This window comes from Canis lupus, chromosome 9 (assembly GCF_048164855.1).
Source record: "Canis lupus baileyi chromosome 9, mCanLup2.hap1, whole genome shotgun sequence".
In the NCBI taxonomy this organism is placed as follows: domain Eukaryota; kingdom Metazoa; phylum Chordata; class Mammalia; order Carnivora; family Canidae; genus Canis; species Canis lupus.
Genome location: NC_132846.1, coordinates 2907487 through 2926822, shown reverse-complemented (window position 1 = coordinate 2926822; position 19336 = coordinate 2907487). Strand labels below are relative to the sequence as shown.

At 37.6% G+C, this 19336-nt stretch overlaps 1 protein-coding gene across 4 annotated transcripts in view; it reads right to left on the bottom strand.

Moving 5' to 3' along the window:
• Positions 1-390: 390 nt before the first annotated feature.
• Positions 391-19336, bottom strand: part of CPSF2 (cleavage and polyadenylation specific factor 2) — a 34206-nt gene continuing 15260 nt past the window's right edge. The window contains exons 9-17 of one of the 4 annotated variants that reach the window (XM_072837789.1): positions 18847-19137; positions 12730-12830; positions 11553-11753; positions 9876-9938; positions 8497-8649; positions 6670-6895; positions 4639-4938; positions 3340-3474; positions 391-2743 (exon numbers count right to left, since the gene is read on the bottom strand). In XM_072837789.1, coding sequence (XP_072693890.1) covers positions 2651-2743; positions 3340-3474; positions 4639-4938; positions 6670-6895; positions 8497-8649; positions 9876-9938; positions 11553-11753; positions 12730-12830; positions 18847-19137 — 1563 coding nt within the window. In that variant the 3' untranslated portion in view covers positions 391-2650. The remainder of the gene's footprint in view (positions 2744-3339; positions 3475-4638; positions 4939-6669; positions 6896-8496; positions 8650-9875; positions 9939-11552; positions 11754-12729; positions 12831-18846; positions 19138-19336) is intronic. The other 3 variants (XM_072837790.1, XM_072837791.1, XM_072837792.1) reach the window with 3 other exon arrangements.

The following is a 19336-nucleotide window of genomic DNA, read 5'->3' as shown; positions in this document are numbered from 1 at the left end:
ATGTGCAGAAATTGGAATCCTCACATCCTGCTAGTGGGAATGTAATATAGCATTGGCACTTTGGAAATAAGGTTTGGAAAACTGACAGTTTCTCAAAAGAGTTATTGTATTATCCAGCAATTCTCCTCTTAGGAATATGTTCCCCCAAAACTGAAAACCTACATTCACACAAAAAACTTGTATAGGAATGTTCATGGCAGCATCATTTATACTAGACAAAAATTGAAAAAACCCAAATGTCTATCAACTGATGAGTGGATAAACAAAATGTGGTATATACACACACTGGAATATTATTCAACCACATAAAGAGTGCTGACACATGCTACAGTATCAATGGATCTTGAAAATATCATACTAAGTGAAAGAAGTCAGACACAAAAGGCCACATATTGTATGATTTCATTTTTATGAAATATTCAGAATAGGCAAATCCATATAGACAGAAAATAGATTGATGGTTGCTTGGGACTGGGGTGAAGGGAATGGAAAATAACTGCTAATTGGCAGAGTGTCTTTTTGGGGGGATGAAAATATTCTGGAATGAGAGTGGTAATGGTTGCACTACTTTAAATATACTAAAAGCTAATGAATTATATACTTTAAAAGAGTGAATTTTATGGTATATGAATTTCAAATTTTTTTTAAAAAGGCCCTCTTAGAAAATTGATTTCCTCACTTCTATTTCAGACCACCTACTGGTTCATAAAAACAATAATTTTCAACAATACTTGACATTTATAATTCATTGTAACAAATACTACAATAAATTTTTTTGACCAAATTATTTATAATCAGCTGATGGTCCACTTGTATTTATTTTGCCTCTAAACAAAATCTGAAAGTTCCTCTGAGTTCATGATTTATTTTATAGCCTTTTTTAAATGTATATTTTTAAGTAACTAAGGCTAAAGAAATGTCTTCATTTTAGAAATTTTAGTAATCCTGCCATCAATAAACAGGACAAAGTATTGCTCTTGCAATGACATTAGTTAGCACAGCCATCTTCAAGCAGCACTTTAAAATTTAATTCCTGTTCATAGGACAATAAAAAGGCTAAGTGAGAAATAATTTTTCAATATCAGTATCGCAATGTAATCTGTATAACCAGATGCTTCAAGCCATATAACAAATGCAGACTTTCTTTCCCCTGGAATATAAATAGGATTCCAGGCTTACTCTTTTCAGTAACAGGATTTTAAGTTGAATTTTTTCAAAGCTCTACAAAGAAAACATACTCTTTATCGTCACCTTCTGTAATGGTGTTCTGCATATCTGATTTTTGCTATCAGAAGACTGAAACTTTGCATTAGCACTATAATCCACAACAAATTCTTTATAAACTTTGAAAGAGAATAAAATATTAATTCTAGTCTGATATCACTGGGTAGTACTATACTATGTATAGTTCCATATAAGTTAAACAGGAATGATCCTTCTAAAAATGCTAAGCATTAAAAAGAGGGCTTAATTACTTGAGAAATAAAGATCAAGGACTGCCATGATCAAGCTACACACTAGACAAGCATCCAAGATTATAATAGGGCAACATGATTCTCATTTTTAAGTTCAATGAAAATTGCATATATTCAGTTTTTACTCTTAAACACAAGTGGTTTATACTGTATTTGGGCCGCTAGCCCCAAGAAAGACAGGAACACAGAAAGGATGACCTTATACAACTTCAGTATTATTTTTGTAGTAAGGTGTATAAAATCCAACCATTGCTTCTGCAACCTTAGGAGGGAGCAAGCCTAAGAGATGAAAACATTTACACCTTTTGATTCAATTATACTATCACCTTATAAAAATATAAGGTTCAACATTTGTTTCCTTAAAAACAAAGCACTAAACAGTTCTCAATGAAGTAACCTAGCGATAGCTAAGATGTATCTAACATGTATACAGAATCCTTAAGACTAAAATAGCAGGAGTTCTTTTGCACTACATATATTCAAATGATGTTAGTTGTTGTAATTCAACCTGAACAACAAAATCTTGGTAAAGTAATAGGAGAAATAAAAATTGATTTCTGAACGAAATATGTACCACCTTCCACTAGATTGAATAACTGGGAAATACAGGTAGGGTAAGGAGATATGTGTGAAGACAACTGCATATCAGAATTCAAAAGAAGAGTTAGAGCACATACTCTTTGTTTTTTCTTTTTTAAACACACGGGCCTCAAAAAACTGTATCTTCAGTTTTTTTTTTTTTTTTTTTTTTTTACATAGCACATCTTTTCTCAATAATTCTCACTTTTCATTCCAGAAAATTTAAGAAACTGTTTGCAAGAATTCACAACATGCAAACATGTTTCTCTAAGGCCATGAGCTGGTTTGCTAAGTTGCATTGTTTTATTCAAGTAAAAAGCCCTTCTAGAACAAGGGGTCTGTAGAGAAAACCAATCACCTTCGATTCTTGGGCCTGCACACTTGTTAGGATCTCTATCACTCTGAAAGCTAAAATGTGGAGTGCTCATTTGAGCATTAGCAAAATGGACTCTATTTACATTTTTTAAAAAATCGAATGCATGTTAAATTTTTCTGGCAATTCTTTCTGTATGTTACAAGACAAAAAAGCAAAAGCTTAGAATAAGAACGCTTTTTTCTTAGAAAGGTCAAACAGATACTTCCTGACATCATGTCCTTTACACAATGGCATACTGTTCATATAAAAGGTCTCTTATCCTATAAAAATCTTGACAAAGGCAGCCTTCTAATCCAATGCGTCCAGTTTCCGTCTAGAAAGTAAAAAACAAAAACAAAAACAAAAAACAAACTTTAGTATATTTGCTATTAATATGCAGACATAATAAACAAGATATATTAACTCGACTATTTGATGATTGGTCTGGAAATGGGTTGCTCAGCACAAAATAAGGATATTACATTCAAGTCATGAATTTTACATAGATATGTAAATGTCAAGATTCAAGTAATAAAAATTTACAGTAAAATTATACATTATTTCTTTAAGAGTCACTTTTATAAGCCTTTAAGGTCATCATTATGAATATAAATTACGGTCTCCAGTTTGTGAAATTACTGATCAAGAATCACAGAAGTCAAAATGGCAACACATCAGAAGGAAATATTTGTTCACTTTGCCCCTTATTAAAAACACATTTACGGGCAGCCCACGTGGCTCAGAGGTTTAGCACCGCCTTCAGCCCAGGGCGTGATCCCAGAGACCCAGGATCGAATCCCACGTCAGGCTCCCTGCATGGAGCCTGCTTCTCCCTCTGCCTGTTCTCTGCCTCTCTCTCTCTGTGTCTCTCAGGAATAAATAAATAAAATCCTAAAGACAAAACAAAACAAAGAAAAAAACCACACTTACTCTACGGACCGCTACTTGATTGTTGCAAACAAGCACACCTCCTACAAATTCAGCTTGAATCCCCTCCCGTAAAAGAACTTGTTTGAAGTCTGACAGTCTTGGTTCGTTCATAAAAACTGACTGATGTCCAGGAACCTTAAACAAGGATAAAGGGGAAAGAAGAACTTCAAATAAGACACCACACATACAGTTGTACTGAATAAAGTGCAGTAACACATCTCTAAGATATTTTCTATCATTCCCTGAAGACCTCTAAGGGATCCTATCAAGGCTGTAAATCACATTCTGAGTTGCTATTCTGAATTTTACCTCATTATTTAACATTACAAAGCCCAAGTTTCCCATCAGTTTTTATTAGTCATAGCTCACAGTAACAGGGAGATTTGGTGATGTTATGCTCTTCACTCACCCACTTGCCTGAGGGGGTCAAGGAGAGTGCCAGTAGGCAGAACTGAACCAAAAAATTCATTTTCCAGATCCAACTCCTTCACTTAGGGAATTCTCAGGGGAGTCCTCCCCTGATCCCACTTTCACCTTCCCTTCTCCCTTAGAGTGAATGCAGTGGATGCCAGGGGTTTTAGAATCAGAAAAATAAGCGGTTCCACCTATTGCTGCTACTTGGAAATTGCCGTGAAGCTTACTAGCTTTAGCAGAGAGAAAAAAAGATTCTTTTTCCTCCCCCAATCTCAAGAGTATTACTAGAGAGGAATCCAATGACAGAGGTCGGCTCTCTACTCCTTACTACACAGAAAGTCTAGAGTCCTCTGACATGCACACAGGACTCTTACTACACAGTTTTAACACTGTTGTAAGTTAATTACCTGAAATCTTTGCTAAAAGAGTATCTCCTGAGAACATGTAAATACTAGATTAAAATTATACCTATACTTTATAAAAGATTCTTACCTGTATCAAAACCGAAAGTGATTTCAGCTGAGCTAACAATGTACAAAAATGGAGTACAAGAGTTTCAGTCTTAAAAAACTATAAATCTCCTAACTGGAAGTAGGTATGTGATGTAATCCTCACAATCAATATTTAAATACTGAAAAAATAAATCATAAAACAATAATATATCTTATGATATTTGCTAAATATTTCCTGTAATTGTTATCATTCCCTTGCAGTCCAGGATATAAACACACGCTCCTGCATGCACACAGCCATATTGTAAATAATCTTTTTTCTAAAACTCCAAAATTCGTCTACATAGGATACATAATTTAAAGAGTTAAAAACAAAAGAAAAATCCAAAGGATGACAAATGCACAAAAAGCACATGCTTTTTTTTTTTTTTACCTCGTGGGGAGGCAATGGTTCCAAGGTTGGAATGATCTCGCTTTCTTCACCTGTCTCTTTCTCATCATCCCCAAACAGACTCTTCATGGCCTTCTGTTGTGCTATAACGCTGGAATCCGAAGGAGCGTCCACTTGCATTTCGGAGTCTTCTCCATCATCCTTCAGTTCTCCTTCTTCTAAAATAACTCCTGTGTCCACTTTGGAAACTCTCATGTCCAAGACACCGTCTATCCAAGCTAATTCAGCATCTTTTGCCTTACAAAACTGAAGGGAGCTGACGAGTGAATCTTTCAATCTCACCTAGACACAATGCAAAGGGGAGGGAGAGAGATGGGAGTCCACGAAATATAAATTGACAACAAAATACAAACAGCTATCATTTCCTGACTCTGGTAATGTGTATTAAGATTCGAAAATCTTGCACTCATCTGATCCTCACTGCGAATGGTAAAGACCTAGTGACCTGTGAGATCATGAGGACTGCTGTCTGCTTTCCAAAAGGTTCTTAACCCGGGGCCCCGAGGTGGTTCAGCAGTTGAGTGTCTGCCTTTGGCTCAGGACATGATCCCAGGGTCCTGGGATTGAGTTCCACATTGGGCTCCCTGCATGGAGCCTGCTTCTCCCTTTGCCTGTGTCTCTGCCTTTCTCTGTATGTCTCTCATGAATAAATAAAATCTTAAAAAAAAAAAAAAAAAAAAAGTAAAGAAAAAAGATTCTTAACCCTTGACTGCACATTGGGATCACATGGCAATTTCTTTTTTTTCTTTTTTCTTTTTGTTAAAGATTTTATTTATTTATTCATGAGAGAGAGAGAGAGGAGAGAGAGAGGCAGAGACACAGGCAGAGGGAGAAGCAGGCTCCATGCAGGGAGCACGACGTGGGACTCGATCCTGGGACTCCAGGATCACACCCTGGGCTGAAGGCGGCGCTAAACCGCTGAGCCACCCGGTCTGCCCCACATGGCAATTTCTTAAAATATATGTTGATGCTAAGGTCCCACCTCCAGCGACTCTAACAAAACTGATGAGACTAAATCCAGAGCATGGAGTCCCCCTGTCACCCCCAAACCTCCCCCAGATGATTCTAAGGTTGGTGCTCTTCAGGAGTACTGAGTTACTGCTTCCTCCATCACCATGAATTTCACACATCCATATTCTTGGAATGCTACTTCCTCTCGTTCTGCCCAGAATAACTTTGCTGCCTGGTGAATTCCGACCAAATCTAGATATCACTCCTGCTTTAACTGCTATCATCTCCCACTATCAGATAAAAGCTAATCTCTCCTCTGTGCTACTCCTATTTTTTATACCTGCTTCCATTTTTTTCAATTAGGAATAGACCCTTGACATCAGTGAATTTTTATAAAACTTTTGAATTCTTGAATACTCCCTATTCTTCTCCCCTTCATACTTCTGCAAATCTTGTTCCCTCTGCCTGGAATACCCTTTCTCTCTCTCTCCCACTCTCTATGCCACCCTGATGACCCATCTAAACATGTTAGAATTCAGCTTAGTTATTGCGTACTTTGGGACATCTTGTCTAAACTTCCAAATCTGGGTTGGGGGTCTCACTCTTTATACACCCACAACATACTGTATTTTCTCTACTGGAGGTCTAACAATGTGATAAATGCTCTTTCCTTGTTAAAGCCCCACAGACCGTAAGATCTATGAAGACAAGGGACCGTATGGGTCTCACTCACCACTATATTCCTAATGTGTACCTGTCCTTTTTTTTTTTTTTTTTTTTATATAGTATATATTTATATCACTTTTATTTATTTATTTTTTATTTATTTATGATAGTCACAGAGAGAGAGAGAGAGAGAGAGAGAGGCAGAGACACAGGCAGAGGGAGAAGCAGGCTCCATGCACTGGGAGCCCGATGTGGGATTCGATCCCGGGTCTCCAGGATCGCGCCCTAGGCCGAAGGCAGGCGCCAAACCGCTGCGCCACCTAGGGATCCCTACCTGTCCTAATCTGCAACAAAAAGTGTTTATTTCTGTGTGGCTTCAGATGCCAACACACTTACCTGGTAGATATGAGTTTCACTAGTGGCATCCACTGTTTCATGTAGCTTTGGCATGTACACTTTAATATCTTTCCCACCAAATGCACGACAGCACTCTGCGAGATCCTGACTGGCCTCTGGTGGTCCATGGACAATGATTAACTGTCGTGGTTTCATCTGATTAATGATCTTTTTAATGGAATCTCCATCAGAGCGTCCTTCATAGTCTATGTAAGTAACTCTGGCTCTGTAATTAGACAGGATTATTCAAGGTTACTTTTCTGATAAGTTAACTCCAAAACTAGGTTATTAATGGCTTTTATCATCAGGAAAGAAATGCATAGAATATGTAAAATAAGGATTTGAGGAATACGCATATTATATTGTTAATAAGTATTTGAATGGGAAGGATTATGGATTACTCAATAGCTATTAGAAAAAAATAGCTCACTATATAAAGAAAAGTAAAACTGGATCCTGTTCTAATGCCATATATAACAGCAGGTTGAGCTGAAGCCATAAGAGAGAATGTGAAGACTTAAAATATAATAGAATAAAACGTACGAATTATGTCTGTGACCATGGACAGGGAGAGACTTCTCTATACACAATTCTAAAACCATAATGGAAAACATTTTATTATTTCATTACATCAAAATTAAAGATTTTTTTTTTTTAAAGTAGACCATGGACAACTCTTATAAACAGGTAACAGAATGGGAGAAGATATCTGCATTGTCTGTAACCAACCAGGGCTAATATCCAAAATATACAATGATCCCCTGCAAATCAATAACAAAACAGCAGCAACTGCTACAGAAAAATGCACAAAGGCCATGCACGTGGACTTCACAGAAAAAAAAAGTAACAAGCATTTGAAGATAATAATCACAGTAAGACAAATTTAAACAGTGATATGTTACTCTGTACTGGAAAATGCTGAAGAGTTAGATAATGCCAAACACTGGTAAGGAAACAGGGATGAAAGAAGCCTTCTGCTCTTGTTAGGGAAAATATAAACTAATACAGCCATTCTAGAGAGAATTTTGTGATACTGATAATAAGCATTATTTAGATATTAGGTGTACTCCAAAATATATGCTAAATGATATCACTAGACAAACCACTTTGTTCTCTAATGATTTAAAAAAAAAAATCCATCCAGAATGATGATTTTCTGGCGTTATTAACTGCACCAAATGAAAAAAAGGTTTATTAACTACTTCTGATTGTAGTAACATTTTTAAGACATAAGGACACTAGAGATAAGGAGTATAGTTTATGAAACACTTAGAAAAATTAAACTTGTGAACTGCACAAGTTCACATGCTACCAGACTTACTAAAAAGGCCAGAATGTTTCTTCATATAAATGTACAATTTGAAGTTGTTTTGTTTTTTTTAAAGATTTTATTTATTTTTATTTTTTCATGAGAGACACACACACACACACAGAGAGAGAGAGAGAGAGAGAGGCAGAGATACAGGCAGAGGAAGAAGCAGGCTCCATGCAGGGAGCCTGATACGGGACTTGATCCTGGGTTTCCTGGATCACACCCTGGGCCGAAGGCAGCGCTAAACTGCTGAGCCACCCAGGGATCCCCCAATTTGAAGTTTAAACCCCACCTCACCACCAATTCAAACACACTGGCATTCAAATACTATTAATGAAAACAAAATGCCACCATACTTTATAAGTCTTTGCACAGAAAAAGAAATTAAATTTTAAAAGTACAAACTTACTAGATATTCAGAATTTTCACTTCTGAAACAATGAAAAATTATGTAATTCAAGTTCTTAAAATTTTATCTTAGAATTTAGTTTCAAAATGCAACAAAAAGCACTTACTTTATTTCAATAGACTCTGTTGTAGAAATACACTTGGTAGGAACATCAGATAAGTCCTGATCCATGGGTTCATCTCCATTTGTCAAGCCAGATTCTAATTTGCTTTTCTCTTCTTCAGTCGCTTGGAGTTCTGGAACTAAGAAATCTTCTGGTCTAAATAATAAGTCTCTAATTAGAAGTGCTAATGGCAAACTAATATTATATAATATATATAACTAGTAGATGGCACAAATTTTAGACTCCTCACATCTCTCAAGATTTAAATACACAATTGATCCAAAGCTAATGCAACTTTATAACACCGATTACCAAATGACTGTGTATATTCTGTTTTCCTGACCACTGAGGAATGCTCTGTAAAACATGCTGTGTGGGCTAGGAAAGAGGCCTAGACAGACCACTGGAAGATCTTCATGGCTAGGGACACCTGCACCCCGATGTTTCTAGCAGCAATGTCCACAATAGCCAAACTGTGGAAGGAGCCTCGGTGTCCACTGAAAGATGAATGGATAAAGAAGATGTGGTCTTTGTATACAAAGGAATATTACTCAGCCATTAGAAACGACAAATACCCACCATTTGCTTCAACGTGGATGGAACTGGAGGGTATTATGCTGAGTGAAGTAAGTCAATCGGAGAAGGACAAACAGTGTATGTTCTCATTCATTTGGGGAATATAAATAATAGTGAAAGGGAATAGAGGGGAAGGGAGAAGAAATGGGTAGGAAATATCAGAAAGGGAGACAGAACATGAGAGACTCCTAACTCTGGGAAACGAACTAGGGGTGGTGGAAGGGGAGGAGGGCGGGGGGTGGGGGTGACTGGGTGGCGGGCACTGAGGGGTGCACTTGACAGGATGAGCACTGGGTGTTATTCCGTATGTTGGCAAATTGAACACCAATAAAAAATAAAGTTATTATTAAAAAAAAAAAAAAAAGAAAAAAAGATCTTCGTGGCTATCACAAGTACTTTTACAACCTGGCCCTGCATTTGTTTGAATCATTCTTTCTCTCAGTTTCTGTGGTTTCTCTTCCCAACTCCCAGTCTTATAAATCTCGGACCTCTTTTGATTTCCTGAAGGGCCCTGGTTACTCCATCTGTGCCCAAAGAAAGCATATGACTCTCCATTGGCACATTACCAAGTAGACTAAGATACAAAATAATGAGCTCCCTCAAAGGCATTTGCCTTTATTTCAACAAAGTATGAATGCGTCTATGTTCCCATCTTTACTTCCCCTATCAGAGAGAGTTGTATGTTAAAATTAAAGAACAGGGGTGCCTGGGTGGGTCAGCTGGTTGAGCATCTGACTATTGGTTTTAGTTCAGGCCATGATCTTGGGGTTGTGAGATCAAGCTTAGCGTTGGGCTCTCACACTCACCGCAAAGTCTGCTTGAGATACTCTCCCTCTGCCCTTCCCCACTCCCAGGTTCTCTCTCTTTCTCTAAAATAAGTAAATTAAAAAAAAAAAAAAAAGAGAAAGAAAAAAAAGTAAAAAATAAGAATATTCTTTCTCGCCTCCTGTAATTATCTATGCCACATGCCCAAACCCACTCCCACTGGTCTCTGGGAATGCAGGCCTCTGTTACCCAACACCTAGACTGTACAGCAGTTTCTCAGAACCTGGAGTTCAACTTCACCATCTATGATCCACAGAACAGCAGTATAGCAGGAAGCACTCAAAGTGCATCTCCTAGAAGTCATGAGTCACCAAATTCTATGTTAAATGTCTTAAAAACACAACCTCATTTCATTCTTATCCCCACTCTTCAGATAAGGAAATTGAAGCTAAAGAACTCTGTTCACATGCTGAACAGACTGGACACTAATTAAGTGGAATGGTACATAAACTCACCAACGCTATTTATATTGTTATTTTTCCTCTCTACTATTTTAGAGGGCCACACAAACAGTGGAAACTTTGCTCATTAAATTCCAGAATGACCTAAAATCCACTATATGCTCAAGAAAGCATTACCAAGGAACAAAGGAAGTACAAGTGAGGGACCCAGACTGTGTTGGGGTGGTAAGCAAGAAACACAGGAAAGGTTTCCAGCAGTTTGTAACACCCACTTTGGCAGCACAGAGACCTGGGACAGGAAGACAGAACAAAGCTGAGGGATGAACATATGCAAGCGCCTGACGTGGAAAAGTCGCATAGAAGGAGGCTGCAATAAGGATGGTACCACTAGAACAGAGAGCGCACGTCGGCATCACAGAAAACTAGGGAGACACCAAACAGCGTGAGACACCGTGCACTGTGCTACAGCATCTGACATTCAGCTGGAAAGCCACGGGGCCCTGAACAATCTGCACACAGGTTAATAGTGTTTTCAAAATTGGATTAGAACATGTGATTTCAGTTGTTTTTTCCAATAGTGCATGTAGAGCTGGTAGATCTCCCATGGTTCTACCCATGCTATCTCATATTCCTCTCGTAACCAAAACCCTTGTCCAACACTGCTTGAAATATAACACATTTCCCAAACTTCACACATCATCATCCATCAAAAATTCTCTTTATCCTGTGTTGTTCTCCAATGCATGTTCCTTGCCCTCTTTCTCTTTTTTTTAGAATTATTTACTTAAGAGTGGGGGAGTGGGGGAGAGAAAGAGAGAGAGAAAGATAGTGCTTGAGTGAGTGGGGCGGTCGGGAGAGAGACAGAATTTCAAGCAGAAATCTTGATCTTAGGATCAAGACTCGAGCCAAAAATCAAGACTCAAAGGCTCAACCAACTAATCCACCCACCCAGGTGTCCACCTTACCCTCTCTTTAAATGGAGGAAGTCTTGTTCATCTTTTTAAACTTTTCACATACCTAGGTAATAAAACTGCTAGTTTGCCTTTAATACTAATTCTTTAGGTATTCCTCTAAACTTTCTTTTTGTTTCAAACTACACAAGTCCTCTGTATTTTTCAAAGTGCGGTACTCAGAAACTATCGAAGTACACAACATGATCAAAAAGGCCAAATTTATTGAGTTCTAATGATACACTGAGTTATTCACAAAATACACAGTCTAAACTGAAAGAAAGAAAAACTTGTTTTGTTCACATACTTGATAATTTCTCCATATTCATCCCATTTAATTCTTTCTTCTGGGGCAGGAAACATAGGGTAAGACTTTTTAGCCTGTTTGAAGAAACTTCCTTTCCGACTACCTTCACCTTTCATCATCAGGTCATGCTTCATCTTATGAGCTGATGGCTGGTCAATGTCTTCCTCAACATCACTCTCATCACTGGAATCTATGTCTGCCCTAAAAGGATTGTGGAACAGATAAAGGTCATAAAGTCCCAATATTTTGAATTAATATTTACAACACTATTTTTGAATTAATTCAACAATAATAATTAAATTTATAATTTTGTAAAATAGCATTAACTGCTAGTTAATAAATGCATATTAACACTAGCACTGAAAGTGTCAACTATACTCAAAAAATATTTTAAATAACACAACACACTAAGGTACATCATGTTATAATCAATGGAGAAAAACACATACTATAGAGGGACAAAGGAAACAATGACAGCATTGTCTGAAACTCCCTGCCAGAAACAATGAAGTCTGTAAATTGCTGATCTGTATCCTTAGTAAAAATGTCATTCAAATACAAATAGAAAAAGAGAAAAAAGAAAAAAAGAAAAAGATATTTGCCAGACTGAAAAAAATAAAAAAAAACACAGAAAAATCTGATGGAGGTTATTGCCTGCAGATATGTAATCCATGAAACAAAAATCAAAGGAATTTCTTTAGAGAAGGGAAGATGATACCATGTGGCAATATATCCACATAAGGGAGGAACAAGAACAAGAAATTAGAAATACATATAAAATAAGTCATTTAAAAACAATCTCTTTAAAAATAAATTTGATTTTTTAAAAAAACAAAACAAAAAATTAGCACTGAAAGAAGTTGGCATTCTAGCACCAGTTAAAAATGTAACAAAAATCGTGAAGTCAACAGAAAATTTAAATTTTTTTAAAATTTAAATTCAAGTTAGTTAACATATAGTATATTATTAGGTTCAGGGTACAATTTAGTGATTCATCAGTTGCGTATCATACCCAGTGCTCATTCCATCACATGCTCTCCTTAATGCCCATTACCCAGTTACCCCATCCCCATCCCCGCCTCCCCTCCAGCGACCCTGTTTGCTCCCTACAGTCAAGGAGTCTCTTATTTACATATAATTTACATATAAACTCCTAATCTATCTGAAAATAACTCACTCTTTTGACTGCTCAAGTTTTTTTGCTGCCTCTTTCTTTAGTTTCTCTTTTTCTAAGTATTCTTCTAGTTCTTTTCCTTCAAGCTTCACACGTTTCCTCAACTAGAGAAAAACAGCAGACAGAAGAAGTATCAGTATCAGGGGTTACGCAGGGGTGTGAGATGCAGCATATCTGTGAATTTATCATCTTAAATTTGAAATTATTCAAGTTCCCATTACATGCAATTACAGATCCTATTTAGATTAGCACCAAAATTGAGCTGCCACATTTCTAGACTGGGTTTAATTTAAACTGGTTAAAAATAATCAATCAGGAAAAGAAAATATAGATTAAGTATTTTTATAATTTGGAATAGGTGAGGCCTATGTAGGACATAAAACTCAAAAGCCACAAAGGAAAAGATGAATAAATATGGCAAAATGAAAAAAAAAATCTCTTTGACATTTAAAAATCTCATAAAATTACAGGAAATGGAGAAAATTATTTGCAGCACTAACATGACTATCAGAAGCTATTTTTTCCAAAGAGCTCTTTGAAATCAGTTAAGAAAAAGATGGTCATAACACATCAAAAAAGGACAAATCCATTTATAAGCAATTTGCAGAAGAAAAACATATAAGATGTCTCATTTCACTGATTTCTGAAAAGTGCAAAAGTTTTTAAAATATAATATCATTTTAAAATCTATGAGATTGGCAATGCTAATTACTATACATCTATGGGAACAATAGCACAACTACAGTAGAAGGCAATTTACCAACTTTCTTTTTTAAAAGATTTTATTTATTTATTCTTGAGAGACACAGAGAGAGAGAGGCAAAGACACAGGCAGAGGGAGAAGCAGGCTCCCTGCAGGGACCTCAATGTGAGACTCAATCCCAGGACCCCGGGATCAGGCCTGAGCCAAAGGCAGATACTCAATCGCTGAGCCACCAAGGCATCCCAATTTTCCCAATTTTTCTAAACATAAAAATGTGCCTGTCATTTGACACAGCAAATTCTACAAATTCTACTTCTGGGAAATTCTAGGAATTTATAAATTCTAGGAATTTATCCTACAGAAATAATCATAAGCATGAGGAAAAAAAAGTACATTGCAGTAATGTCTGTAATGGTAAAAAAATGGACTCAACTTTAAAATCTATTAATGCGCAGCCCTGGTGGCACAGCGGTTTAACGCCTCCTGCAGTCCAGGGTGTGATCCTCGAGACCCAGGATCGAGTCCCACGTCGGGCTCCCTGCATCGGGCCTGCTTCTCCCTCTGCCTGTGTCTCTCTCTCTCTCTCTCTCTCTCTCTCTCTGTGTCTCTCATGAATAAATAAACAAAATTTTAAAAAAAGAGGGGGGCGGGGATCCCTGGGTGGCTCAGCAGTTTAGTGTCTGCCTTTGGCCCAGGGCGTGATCCTGGAGTCCCGGGATCGAGTCCCACATCAGGCTCCCTGCATGGAGCCTGCTTCTCCCTGTGCCTGCGTCTCTGCCTCTCTCTCTGTGTCTCTCATGAATAAATAAAAAAATCTTAAAAAAAAAAATCTATTAATATGAGATGATTAAATCAGTAGGTCTCAAACTTTTTAATCTCAGGATAGGCTTAGACTTAAAAATTACAGAGAACCCTAGAGAGCTTTTTTTATAGATTACATTTATTAATGCCTACCATTATCAGAAATTAAGAATGAGAAAATTTTAAAGTGTTCATCTGTTCATCAAAAAATAAAATCATGACATATTAACATTATCATATCTTTACAAAAGATAATTGTTACTTTCTAAAGCAAAAAAATAGCAGAAAGCATGGCATTATTTTACATTTTTGCAAGTATCTTCTTAAAATTTTTATATTATTTTTTTAAAGATTTTATTTATTTATTCATGACATATAGAATGAGACAGAGGCAGAGACACAGGCAGAGGAAAAGCAGGCTCCATGCAGGGAGCCTGATGTGGGACTCGATCCCGGAACTCCAGGATCACACCCTGAGCCAAAGGCAGTCGCTCAACCGCTGAGCCACCCAGGGATCCCTGCAAGTATCTTTAATGTCTAGCTCAACAGAAGACAGCTGGATCTTCACATCTGCCGAATTCAATCTTCTGCAATACATTGTTTTCGTTGGTACCCCTGGGTGGGTCAGTGGTTAGCGTCTGCCTTTGGCTCAGGGCATGATCCTGGGGTCCCTGGACCGAGTCCCACATCAGGCTCCCTTCATGGAGCCTGCTTCTCCCTCTGCCTGTGTCTCTGCCTCTCTCTCTCTCTCTCTCTGTCTCTCATGAATAAATAAAATCTTAAAAAAAAATTTGTTTTGGTTAAAGCATATGAAGAAAATGCAGCCTCACACAGAGATATAATTGGAAAAGGGAGAAATATTTAAATAGCGTTTCCATGAATATTCCTTGATATTATATTAAACCTTAAAAACCGGGCTCCTGGGTGGCTCAGTGATAATGTACGCCTTTGGCTTAGGTCGTGATCCCAGAGTCCTGGGATTGAGTCCCATATTGGGCTCCCTGCATGGAGTCTGCTTCTCTCTGTGTCTCTCATGAATACATAAATTAAAAAAAAAAAAAAAAAAAAAAAAAAAAAAACTTCAAAAACCGGTGGCTTCTTAAAGATCTGTTGTAATGTGGAATCTGAAATCAACAACTTTTTTATACTGTTATATTAAATTTATTGATTTATCTTGCACTTTGAATGGATCTTTTATTTGTGCACTATTTTATATGTACAGGCATCGGTTATTTGCAAAACATGGTTTACCAAGTTACATAGATCTTACAAATGTTGATAGTATTTTAAAAATCACATTTGCAAATATCACCACCAAACTCATCAGCAAAGCCGTCTAAGCTTAAGTTGTCAATTTCACGGTGATGGGCATAGCTTTCTAAAATTCTGATTTTCACTTGAAAGTTGGAATTTTATCAGATTGAGGCAACAAAATTTTATCTACTCTTTTCCCTAGAGTGACAAGCTCAACTTATTCATCCTTGAGAGAATATCTGCCAAATATCCAAGTCTGAATAACCATGTTATTATTTCAAGTAAAAATGGTGTTTTAAGAAAAAAGTGGCCAGTTAATTATACAATTGGTTTTCTTGGAGACAAACATCATGTATTAGTATGCAACACAAGTGTTGTACAAATCCTTCCCATCTTGCCATTCAGGTTATTTTTAAAAACCTTGTAATAAAAGGATTTAATAAAAATAAATGACTTTTACTGCTTCATCAAGAGCATTCTTAAGTGAAATGGACTCTTTATTTGGAGCTTCGAGTGTGTGCTGATGCACAATGCGGTGGCCACCATCATCTGGTGCCACTGCCTGGATTTATGCTAAGGCACCAGCACCTTTCCCACCACTGCTTTTACTCAGCAACGTGAAATGTAAGCATGATGGAAAGGTAAATAACATCTTAAGATTACTGTGAGAAGTAGTTTTGACCTTAGGGACTCCCTGAAGGGGTCTCAGGGACCCCCTCCAGGGTTCTCACAGTATACTTTGAGAACCACTGGATTCAATCATCACAGTACATATATACACATGCATTATTAAAAAGTTATTAAAATGAAATCATTTATTTGAAAACACTTAAATGTTCATAATATGGCCATCTGTGCATCAGAAGTCAGGATAGTGGTTTCTCTCAAAGAAGACGGGGAGAACCTTGAGGGGGATGTGTGGGGTACTGGTGTGGGTATAGGCTAGACACAAGTATTCCATTTGTGAACAGGTAACATGATGTACCTGTACCACATGCACACTTTCAGTCTGTATTACATGGCAATGGACGTTTAAAAAATCCATCCTTTTTTGGCCAGAGTAAATCTGTGGGAAGTGCTGCTATTGTCTGAGATGAGGAAGACTTAGAAGAGTATAAGTCTGAGACAAGCAGGAGGGGAAATAGTAGTGTTTTGCATATGGCCAAGGAGAGGGGAAAACTGACAGGTAATGGACAGGGAAGGCATAATTCCCAAGGAAACATCACTACAAGGGGAGTGTTAGTGCTGCTTATAAAGTCAAAAACCTCAAATTTCAAGTTATAGCTCCAAATGTCCTTTTCTATTTTCTTCAAATTGAAACCATTTTTAATATTCTTCTATTAAATCCTCAAATGGCCTTTCAGCCTTAATTGAATTTCTACTAATTATTATTTTCAAATTCAGCATTTCATACCTGATGAAACTATTTCAAGTATTTCAAAGAGCTCTTTTAATTTTTATCTTAAAGATCTATTTATTTATTTTGGAGAGAGCTCATGTGCGAGGGAGTGAGCACACACCAGCACTGGGCAGGGCAGAGAGGCCAGAGGGAGACAGAAAATCTCAAGCAGACTCACTGCTGAGCACAGGAGCCCAACTCAGGACTCTATCTCACCACCTCACAACCCTGAGATTATGACCTTTGAAATAAAAAGCTGGCCGTTTAACCAACTGAGCCACCCAGGTGGTCCTGAGCTCTTTAAATTTTTTTTTCCTTGGCTCTTTTAATTTTTAAAGAAAACTGTGTTTTTAAGCTATTAAATAACCCAAAGGACAGGTTTTATTTTGATATGGTTGCTCGGAATCCTTCTTCAGCAATTCTGTATTTATAATGAATGTATTTGAGATTTTGTCCTTTTCTTAAGTAGATTTAAAGACTAAGGTATGCTTATCACTCACTTCTAACAACATTCCTTAACATGGCTACCAGGAAGGAAAAGTAAAAAACAGTCAACTACAGCCATGCCCAACTCTGGCAGTTGTCAGCCCATTCAGCATCAACTGCTACAGACTTCACAGTTAACGATACTAGCTTTGGAAAATTAATAGATGCAATGGGTTGGTTATTAAGCAAAATGATCTTTTGGCATATTGATCATTTGGCTGCTTGTCTTGCTCCAATTAACAAGAGATAAAATCAGCAAATGTGGATACAGAAACAAGTTTGGCTATCTAGTGGGGAGAAGATGAGGAGATTCTTGTCTGACTTCTACTTCTCAGCCAGGTTTCAAACAAGTTCATGTGCTATGGGTGAGGGCTGTAGGATATTTGAAGGGAATGAAGCTACCCAACTGGAGAGCAGGAAAAGGAGTATCTTACAGAATGTTGGGTTGGTGCTGAGTACCCATCCGAGATGTGATGTCATAAATGTGAAGGGCAACCTGTCCACACAGTAGTGTGTTTAACACTAGTGATGTACGGTTGCTTGGGTTTAGGCATGGTTAAACAAATGGTTTAACTAGAGTCAACACTTTGCCAGGTGAGTACAATCAACAGGAGGGTTACAGAGTTAAAAGTGTTTGTAAAATAATGATGGACCACTGACTAGAAGCTGGAGCAATGATGGATAGTAAAAGTGGCAAGGTTCACAACATGAAAGTCCCAATGGAACCAAAGAACTGTTGGCATGGGAGCATTAGAGCAGGTCAGCTATCAGATCAGAGTGGGATGTTTGAGGTAGAGCTCTTCAGAGGTAACCCGTAATAAGGTGAAGGTATGACCACAAGAGTAGACAGCATGATCTGTGGGGAGGGAGAGGGATGGCTAAGGTGGAATGGGGGAAAAGATCATTAAGAAATAAGGCATCAAGGAACTGAGAGGGCCCAGGACTCAGACAGATCACGCCTATGGATGCCAGAGTCATCACGAATGCAGTCCTGACTAGAGACCAGAGTCAAAGTCACCAATGAAGGACAGAGAATGACTATGAGATCAGTAAATGTCAGAAGGGATCAGTGTATTGTCAAGTCTGATGGCATGACCTAGAGAAGGAAGAGAAATGGCTTGAAAGCTGCAAAACAGAAAAAGGACACCTACCCCACCCCAAGTACCTGAAGTGAGAGAGAGAAAAAAAAAGAGCATCTACTCGAGAGGCCCACAGGAAAATTAAGGAAAGGATGTGAAAAGAACTTTTCAAAGAGAGCTTTAAGAATTCAGAGTCCATGACACCTTCTGGGCACGGTTCCAGAGGATACCACAGAAGGGTTAAAGAACACAAATTTCCAATTAAGAAACTCTAAAATTTGTGCTATTAAAGGCTCTCTACAGTTACTCTGGTAAAAATCTGGAAACAATTTCAAGTTTCATTTTTGGTCACTGACCCCCAAACAGGTTTAAGATACAGTTCACACACAAGAACTTACCTCTATTTCTGTAATTTTTTCAGAAGGATTATCAATTAGGAAACGTGCTAAAGTCCCAGGAGTAGTTCTGTAAGTTAGAATGATTGAATTTTTAGGGTCCTGACACCATTGAATGAAGAGATCCCTTGAAAATCCACATTCCAGGTCAGGCTGGCTGGCGAGTACTACTTTGGGGCTAGGTACTCGAGCCAAGTCAGAAAGACCATGACATAAAGAGAGATGACGAAACTGAAATGGATTGTTTCTTTTGTCTTCAAAACATCTCATCAATTTGTCACTCATCCATTCTACCTAATACAGGGGAAAGGATGATCATAATTAGAAAATACTAGATTATAACTTCAATGCCTTCCACAAAGTCTAGAAATTCATGTTCTGCCTTCTTTTAAGTCTTTACCACCAACCAACCAATGGTTGTTTAAACTTGTACCATTCTGATAAGCAGCACTTATTCTCTGTTCTGTTCCCCATTAGATCCTCTCATCCCATA